The sequence below is a fragment of the Octopus bimaculoides genome, chromosome 13 (genome assembly GCF_046866305.1).
Source record: "Octopus bimaculoides isolate indiv1 chromosome 13, ASM4686630v1, whole genome shotgun sequence".
Classification (NCBI taxonomy): domain Eukaryota; kingdom Metazoa; phylum Mollusca; class Cephalopoda; order Octopoda; family Octopodidae; genus Octopus; species Octopus bimaculoides.
In genome coordinates this window covers 20,406,493-20,416,492 of record NC_142940.1, presented here as the reverse complement: position 1 = coordinate 20,416,492, position 10,000 = coordinate 20,406,493, and the positions used below count along the sequence as shown (strand labels likewise).

The window sequence follows — 10,000 nt, the reverse complement described above, 5'->3', positions numbered from 1 at the left end:
CAGGTGCCACTGTGCATTGCAGCAATCCAGCCTCTGAAAACGGGTTCAAAACTAACCGCTTTAAGGACGGCTTCCAAGTAGCGATGGATTAACCTATCAAACACTTTCCATCGAAGCCAGCTTTAGTACCAGCCCTCTCTACGATGTATCACATAAGGTCGAGGCTGTCGTGGATAGACCTGCTCGGAATTGCACAAGTTTGTGCCTCACCGACCAGACTACCAACGGCAAGCGCCAACGTTTTCGCTAACACCTTGGCCAAAATCTTAAATTCTGTGTTTAGCAGAGTTATGGGCCGAAAATTCCTTAGCACGTCCTCATTATCGGCGTTCTTTCTCAGCAGTGTTATCACATCCCGGCTAAAAGCACTAGGAATTCTCCGGTTCTACTGCCAGTTACTGTAAACATCTGCCAAGAGGCTTCCAAACAAATCTGACATGAAAACAGAATTCATAGGGCAGACCATCCAAACCGAGCGATTCGCGACTTGTGTAATAGTTCATCACCTCCCGTATTCCAGAGGCTGTGATCGCCTTTTCGCAGAATTTCGCGTCCGTCTCCGAGAGCCGTAGTAGGCCGTCTAAGTACGAAATAAAGTGCGCTAACGTCGTCGACCCATTACCCTCCTCAAACAATCGCGCAAAGTGATGCTGGAAAGCCGCACGCATCTGCTCTGAACTGAGTAGTATGCGTCCGTCTAGATCCGTCAAAGATTTGATCGTGATTTTGTTTCTATGTCGCGTCTCTACCGTTCGGCGTCTTTAGTTCTTTCGTGTTTTAGCGCACAGGCCTTAGCTCTGACAATGCACCTTTCGTGTTTCGCCTCAAAGAAATAGCCAAGGGCCATTCTCGCCGCTAACACGTCGGTCGTGGTGCCTTTAATAATAGCCTCTTCTAGCTTGCAAATTAGTTCTCTTTCTAATCTGTTTCTTTCTATTTATAAATCTTTGCTAAACGCTATCGATTCTACTCTAATCGCTCTCTTCAGAGTGATCCCCCACCGGCTGTTGACGACGGCTCCCGTCAACTGCCGTTCAACTAATTCACTAATCCAGTCCCTGCAGTCTTTGTGAGCCCGAAAGGACGTATTCAGCTTCTAGTAACCGGGTCCCTGTCTATGGGTCCTATCTAAATCGACTGAGCATATCACAAATTTATGATCTGTTGTTGTTGTTGTTGTTGTTGTTGTTGTTGTTACTGCTGCTGCGGCTGTTGCTGATGCTGTTCTCGTTGTCGACACCGAAATTTTGACGTTGCTTAGAGACGTGTAGGAGTCTTCAGCACTTGTTCATGATTTTGCACTTGTGGTGTTTGTAATATTGGCAGCAATGGGACTTTATTTTTCCTTATTTCAGAGCAGAAAGCCTTTAAGTAATGTCATTAAGTTTAGGCCATTCGATATCTATGTTCTCATTTTTTCCCTCATTCTCCATTTTTCTCGAGAAGCGGCGCATTTCATTGTCGAGCATTATGATGGCTTCTTTATCAACCACCTTTAAATAATTAAAGAAAATTGCAAAATATTTGCTTTTGCCGAAAGTTTTTAAAATTCAAAAATTATTAATGCCCACCCGCTGCAAGACAGTGGATGTTTCTACACAAAAATACTATCTGCGCGGTCCAGACACTCTCAAAATTGCAATGGTAACATTAAAATGAACACACGGGACATTAGAAGGCCGAAAAGGTTAAAAATACTTTTCAACTTCGAAGTTCCAAATTTCCGTGACTTTACAGTATAGCGGCAATACTAATAATAATAATAATAATAATAATAATAATAATAATAATAATAATGGCTCTCATGGTTTCTGCTCTTAACTGAGTGGAAGTGTTTTCATGTACATTGTTTTGTCTTGGTATAAAAGATGGGCTACTGCAAATATTCTGCTCAATACCACAGATTTGCTTGACCTTAACCAGTTCAGTATGTCCCTTAGTGGCTGACGATATGTATATCTCTGATCATGAGCAGTGGGGGAACATCATAGCCATGTATTGAGAGGAATTCTTTGGGCTTGAATAATTCACCTTTGGAAACATGGGTGTTTTGCTCAACATCCTTAAACAAACCTTATTCAGGGACCTTTTGAGCGGGATGGGCTACTTGACCTGAAAAAAATTCTAACTGAGCTCCACCTGCAAGGTCATGTGCTGTTTATCTTGATATGAGATCAACATGTCGCGAACATATGGTTGTGATGCATGTGCCTCAGACGGGTAGTCATGATGGGTATAACGGGCTTCGTGTATTTTACCCCAGTGTCACTTTGTTGGCATGCACTGCTTTCTCACTCAATAATAAAACATCGGACATCCCTCAAAAATGGAACAACCTATGATCAAATCTGGCAGCCAAAGATCCTGTCTTACTCTGATCACCAAAGACAAGTGCCCAGTTTCTCTGCCTCCACTCTTTGTGCCTTATTACCCTTACCGACGCTTTCAGCAAATTTCCTGAGAAAAGCACTTCGTCTGCCCCTCCCCCATTTTTCTCTGCACGGGAAACTTGAAGTGCAGGATGAGGGCTTAGCTGCAGGAAAAGGTGTCCGTTTTCAGTCATTTCATCCGTGTCCACCTTACAATGTCTTTCACCATGACTCCCAGAAATGGGAAAACTGTTTAACTTTTTGGGGCCCATGGAAGACGATGGAGAGTGACCTTCACAATAGACTTGACAGGTAGCAAATCCGTTCTATACGTGACAACTGCTGTTCGATAAAACCCCACAAGTCAGTAAAGCTTGGACATTAAATCAGTACATGCAGATGGTTTCGTCGATCTGCATGCATCTCAGACAGGCACGGCTAACGACACAACCGTACTTGTAGAGTTTGTTCCAAACCAACAATGATCTCGGCAGCACTGCAAGTCCAAACATTTCTGGAAATTGTCCGTAGTCCATGTACAGAACACCAAGTTCATTCTTATCGATGTTCAGAATTTCTTCCTGTAGGTCGCTGCACTTGCCCGCCATTAGTTCTTTCTAGATCCTTAAATTGAAAATTACAACGATTGCATTGCCTATGTAGTAGAGGACTGTGAGTGCTTGACAATATACTATATGCCATGCGCAGAGTTTCTATCTTCCTTTGACCTAGTACTGCAATTCGCTTAAAGAGCAAGATGTAGGAAAACCCACCTTTCAAAGAGTGACTGCACATGATAATCGTCCAGGAAAATGTGTTGGTGCTGCAGCCACAACGTATATTTGCGCATCATCAGCCATGGTATATCAAAGGTTGCTCTGGCTGATGATGTTGGCAGCAAATAGACGGCATGAGTAGTGGGACTCATCTTTTCCACATATTTTGAAAACTGAGGCAAACCACGACGACCAAGCGCTAATATATGATAGAGACGGTGTACGCATTCACCACCTCTGCCCAACCCTTCAAGGATAGCTTTCACTTTGTCCATTTCCGAGTAAGGCTGTCCACATTGTTCATTGCCCCATCTCAGCTCCTAACCATCTGGACCTCTGAAGCTCTGAACCGAAGCAGACTCTGAGTATTTTAACTAGACCATCCGCCCTAATATCCTCGATTTGTCTCTGCAGGTCCCAGTGTGCAAGTCCTCCGAATTATCCGAATTCGTCTTTGATCCTGTCAAAGCCTTATCTTCTTTTTGAATGGTGCAGATAACCAAGATTTCCGTGGTGTCCAATACCATGGAATTATAGGGACATCCTCCGAATATGCCAACGAAGGTCTTCCAAGTCCCAGTTCGAAAGTAATGCACTTCAACACCACTATCTTACCCAAAAGTGCAAAAGGCTCGAGAGAATATCCTTGCCGGACCGAACACGTGTTCGGAAAGGGCTTCAAAAGACGGCCATTTATTTTGACCACAAAGCAGATAGGAGCAGCAGCGGCCGTAAAACACTAGCATCCTCATCATCACCATCAGCAGCAGCAGCAGCAGTAGCAGCAGCAGCACTAGTAGTAGTAGTAGTAGTAGTAGTAGTAGTAATAGTAGCAGCAGCAGCAGCTCTTGACACTATCTGTTGTTATAACGATGGTGGAGGTGGTTTTGGACAAGTTGCAGTAGCTGTTGTGGCTGTTCATCATCATCATCATCATCATCATCGTCGTCATTTCGTTTGCTGTTTCGTTTTCGTTAACTGTTACTGCTTCAGTTCGTCCCGTTGGCCTGGCGATAGTGTAACTCTATGAAATTTGAATTCTTAGAGGTGGGAAGTCTTCATCCATAGAACTGCATAAAAAATTTAACATTCCACTTACCTTTTGTCGAGTTCGCTGTCGAAGCCAAAGCTGTTTTTACAATTAATGCGTATTTTTACTTCAAAACAAAATTTTAGGAGATAATTATTCTTTTTCCTCCACGTTTTATATTCAAAGGAACAAGAAACAAAGGAAAATTTTGCCTAAAATAATTAGACTTTTGCAAAAAGACGAAAAAAAAAACAGAAAAATATTCAGATAATGCGCAGGCGTGGCTATGTGGTAAGAAGCTTGCTTCACAATGACATGGCTGTGGGTTCAGTCTCACTGCGTGACAGCTTAGGCAAGTGTCTTCTACTATAGCCTCGGGCCGACCAAAGCCTTCTGAGTGGATTTGGAAGACGGAAACCGAAAGGAGCCCATTGTGTGTATGTGTGTGTGTGTGTGTGTTTGTCTTCGTGTCTGTTCTCCCCACCACCATCACTGCATGATAACTGGTGTTGGTGCGTTGACGTCCCTGTAAATAGCTGGTTTGGTAAAAAAAAAAAAAAGACGACAAAATAAGTACTAGGCTTTTAAAAAATAAATCTTCGGGTCCATTACTTCGACTAAAATCTTTCAGGGCTGTACCCCAGCATGGCCGCAGTCAAATGACTGAAACAAGTAAAAGTTGGTTGTTAATCGCTGATTGTAGATTTTAGATGACAAAGCCAAAATATTGGAACCAAAAAGCAATATATATATATATATACACTCACTCATCCAACCTGCCAAAAATAACGACAAAATCTCCCTCAAATCACACATGTCTTTCTATTTTAAAGAGAGCTAGACGTGATTTGTGGGACATGTTGAGAAATATAGTCTTAGATACACTATGCCTGAAAGAAAATATGAAATGAGCACAACTGGTATGTCATTAATCATAGACCTGCTTGATCAAGACTGACCTGGTGTTAAACAGCAATGCCAGTAAGTGGTGTTACAAGCTAGTGGTCGGCCTTAAATCTGATTAATTTTAAAGTGCAGAAAAAAAATTCCTTAAAACTTACCACAAATTATTAGGGATTTTGACCAAATTGCTGTCGGCTTACAATATGACGAATGTTTGACTTGTTCAGACTGATTCACCAAGCAGCTATACTCCACGCTGTTCCTAGATTGAAAATTGATCACTGCTGATTTCTCTTGGCGTGGCAAACCACAGTCGATATCTACAACATTTGGTAATTGTAAAAAAATGTAGATTAATTGTTATTATTAAATGTTGTTGTTTACTTTTAATCTGCATGTTTGTTACAAACACTTTCCGAGACACATCCAGCATACTAGGGCAAGTGAAGGTTAAGAGATGTTACAGTATGACTGAAAGCTTGGGGAGGGGAAGTGGCAGGGGCAGTAGCGAAATATCTTCATGTAATACAATACAGACATTTAAACTGATTGAGTTTTTCTAAGGATGTGGGAGGTACTTGTCAGTACAATCTTTTGGATTTCTCTGAGACATGGTTCTCCTGGGATGTTATCTACATGTTTCTGACATTTTTTTTTTTTTATCATGCCTAGGTCACCTACAATAACAGGAACAGTTCTTGCTTTAAGATGCCACAACTTTTGTATTTCAATTTCCAGGTCCTTATATTTACTTAAATTGTGAAATTCCTTTACAGATGTATTTTTTATCAGTGGGAACCTTTATATTTATTAGTCTACAAGTATTTTCTTCCATGTCTTTAATAATTATGTCTGGACAATAAGCTTGGATTGTTCTGTAGTTGCTGACTGGAAAATCTCAGAGGATAGTAACATTTTTGCCTTCAATGGCTGGCTCAGGATGATGTTCATGCCAATAAGCTGGAGTGCCGAAATACTATCCTACTCTATCGTATCCTATCGTGGAGATTTTACTATCATCATCATCATCATCATCATCATCATCATCATCATCATCATCATCATCATCATCATCATCATCACCATCATCATCATCATCACCATCACCATCACCATCACCATCACCATGTTATTCAAAAAATGCTTGACTGCGGTTAAGAAGCTTGCTTCACAACCACGTGGTTTTTGGTTCAGTCCCACTGCGAGGCCCCTTGGACAATTTTCTTCTACTACAGCACTGGGTCGACCAATTAGGAGAGGAAAGTGTGAGGAAGCCCGTCGTGTGTCAGTGTGTTTGTGTGTGTGTGTGTGTGTGTGTGTATGGGCGCGCGTGGTGTGTGTGTGCGTGTGCACGCGTGGTGTGTGTCTTTGAGTTTGTGTTATATTTGTACCCACTTCCTGATGACCGCAACCCAGCAGTTCGATAAAAGAAACCGATAGAATATGTACAAGATCAAAGCCTTTTAATGCAGTTCCCCAGCGTGGCTGAAGTCAAATGATTGAAGCAAATAAAGGATAAAAGATAATTAAATATTAGAAACATAGTATTTTAAATGTCAACAATAGTGAAATAAAAAAGCAAAACAAAGTTGAAAAACATATCGTGAAACGCCTGGTTGGAGGCCCATACTTCCAAGTTCTTTTTACAGGGCTTAGAAGAACTGAAGAACCCCTGCAATATGTGTGTAAATCTGAGAGAGGAACATGTTGGATAAAATCATAATTAACTGATCCTCCTGTATTTTCTTTTAACGAAAGCCAGGAACTTTTCAGCACGCCCTCATATTATGTTAAATCTATCTCAGTATATTACTGGTATTCATTCTTTCGGACCTACAAATCCCTGTGCTATTTGTACGCCTAACTACTGCCCTAATTCTTCAGCCATCTCTAACGCTTTTATACCAAGTAATATTGATTCTTTTTATTCTACACGAGACCACTTTTTATAGGGGAGGGAGTCGAGTTGAATGGATCGATATGCAGAATATTACAGATACTTATTTTATTGATTTCGAAGAGAAATAAAAGTTGGCTTCAGTGAAGCTTGTACTCTGACAGCAACAAAATACCGTATGACATTTTATCTCGAGCGCCAACATCTATGTAAACATCGCTTTTATATTTCATACTTGAGATCTTTTTTTTTCCTTTCTTTGTTAATAAAAGGCAAGTGTAGAACAAGAAAGATAGTATAGATTTCAAAAATGACTAATAGTCCATATTGTATTCAGACCTGAGCTCAAGCTTCATTGAAGCTGAATTTATCTATGTCTCTAAGATCGATTAAATAAGTGTAGCAAATTCGTTCAACCAAATCCGTCTTACATTTTTGTAGTTACAAGATCATACATTTCGAAAGGGATTAGTCGACTCTGTCGAATTCAATGTGTGTGTGTGTGTGTGTGTGTGTGTGTGTGTGGTGAACAATAACATGCCAAACGAATTTCAGTACATGTCATAACGTATCTTATTTACATCAGACACCGGACAAGACACGGCCTGCATTTATGGATGTAACACAACTATATGTACTATATCCCACCCGTAAGGGACAGATGCAGGATGATTCGAAACGACCGTTTTGCTGAATAGTCTTGCTAGATCCATTTTTCATTTCCCTCATTCATTATATATAATAAAGCTCAACGTCTGTGTGTCTGTGTGCCTGTACACCTACAGGACGAAAGGGAATACAAGTTTCATAAAAACAAAGTATGTGTTCTCATGTAAATTTTTTACGAGAAAGACGATGAGCTATATAAAAGGGGGGCAAATTTCAAATAACTCCGATTTCAATGAAAATAACAACATAATTACTAGGTACTAAATAAAGACGATTTCCAAAATTTCACCATCTTACAATATTATTTAAACCTCACCCTAATAGGGTTTGTAACACGGGACAGAGCCCCTTTGAAAGTGCAAATACATCCACTTTTCATGGAAGATACATAAAATTTAAGTATGTATTCTTGGATCGACAGTGAGTAGCTCTGTGTCTAAAGAATATATAATTTTATAAAAAAGCTGGGGGTTTTTTATCCATGTTTGACTTAATTTTATCATATTTCACCTGCATGCTAGCAAATATATATATATATATATATATATATATACATATATATATATATATATATATATATATATATATATATATATATATATATATATATATAGAGAGAGAGAGAGAGAGAGAGAGAGAGAGAGAGAGAGAGAGAGAGAGAGAGAGAGAGTTATTAATATTTCTAAGTCTCTCTAAAGGAGACTACGGCAGCGGTACTGGAAATTAATAGTTATCGCCAAGCCAACATGGCAGTCCCAAAATTAGGACGAAAGCTGCCGTGAATTAGCTCCAAGAAGCCATCGCCTCTAGCTAGCTATGTGACACACGAAACCTGTGTCCTTTATAACCTTCGAACAGGGGAGGCCAGCAGTTTCCCCTTGCTGGTTTGGCATCTGCAGACTAGTTTCAGAGTGTTGCCCCTTGTCAATGCAGAGCAGCCAAGCTCCAGCCAGGCGGCGCTGCTGACTATCTGTTCGAAGGTTATTTATCTAATTTCAGTGGAATCTATCCACTGGTTTTCAGAAATAGAGTTATTAATATTTCTAAGTCTCTCTAAAGGAGACTACGGCAGCGGTACTGGAAATTAATAGTTATCGCCAAGCCAACATGGCAGTCCCAAAATTAGGACGAAAGCTGCCGTATACGTTCAACTGATAAGGCAAGTGTTCGAACTGACGGTAATATGATAAACTAAGTATGTTTTGCTTATTAAAATATTCCTTTTCTAATGCATAAAATTACATCGCTCCGATATTGATGAAATGTAAATCATAAAACTATTCCGTTATTTTATCAGATCTTTTCCATATCTTTCATATCTATGATTGACCTGGTGAATGTTGAAAATATAGATTAATTCAGCCTACTACAATGAATCCAAAAAAAAACTAGATTTGGACTACTTAAGGAATCTCAGCGTAGGAAAAGAAAAAGAGCTGAAGAGACTGACTATCTGCGGGCCAAAAGACTGAGAGTAGATGCTGAAAGGCATGCAGTTATATGAGCCTCACAAAGTCAAGAACAAGCAAAAAGAAGACGAAGATTAAATGCCCAATGAACTGCAGCAGCAAGACAGTCTGAAATTAAAGAACAGGCTGAAACAAGACAATGATTAGATGCTCAATGGACTGCAGCAGCAAGACTGTCTGAAACTCCAGAAGTAAGTGGGAGGAGAGTGAGAATGAATACTCGACAGACTGCAGCAACCAGGCAACTTGTAACTCAGGACGAGCTCAACGCTAGGAGGATAACAAATAGATTAAAGCATCAAGAATTTAAACTGCGTCCTTTTACGACTGATGATTGGAAAATGGCTGCATTCAATTATAATCCTAATTATGCATATAATTCGCAAGACATTATTACTATAGGATGCATGTCGTTACTATGTGATTATTACGATGCCAAGAAATGGATCCATGAATCCCCAGGTATGTGTTGTAGTAATGGAAAGATCCGGTTACCACTTCTTGCTGGTCCACCACAACCATTAAAAGATCTTTTATTGGGCTCAAATCCAGAATCAAAACACTTTTTGCAAAACATACAGCGTTACAATAATGCAATCATGATGACATCCTTTGGTGCAAATATAGTAAGCGAAAGAGGGTTTATGCCTACCTTCAAAATTCAAGGTCAAATTCATCATAGAATTGGAAGATTGTTGCCATTACAGCATGAGGATTCTCAATACTTACAAATATATTTCATTGGAGGACAAGAAGACCAAACAGAAGTTAGGTGCAACCTTAACCAAAGGGTAAGAAGAATCATAATTAGGAATCTACAAAAAATGCTACATGCAAAATATGCATATATACGGAGTTTTAAAGCAGCCATCGAGAAAAGTCCATCA

The 10,000-nt window shown here is 39.9% G+C and overlaps 1 protein-coding gene and 1 long non-coding RNA gene across 3 annotated transcripts in view; one reads left to right on the top strand and one right to left on the bottom strand.

Moving 5' to 3' along the window:
* The window catches only part of LOC128249280 (uncharacterized), a 50,549-nt gene that overhangs the window by 15,043 nt on the left and 25,506 nt on the right, over positions 1–10,000 (top strand). The gene's annotated exons all lie outside the window — the stretch shown is intronic.
* LOC106871895 (uncharacterized) overlaps positions 1–10,000 on the bottom strand; it is a 31,799-nt gene that overhangs the window by 16,137 nt on the left and 5,662 nt on the right. For both annotated transcript variants that reach the window (XM_089361567.1, XM_089361566.1), the window contains exon 3: positions 5,237–5,398. In XM_089361567.1, coding sequence (XP_089217693.1) covers positions 5,237–5,398 — 162 coding nt within the window. The remainder of the gene's footprint in view (positions 1–5,236; positions 5,399–10,000) is intronic.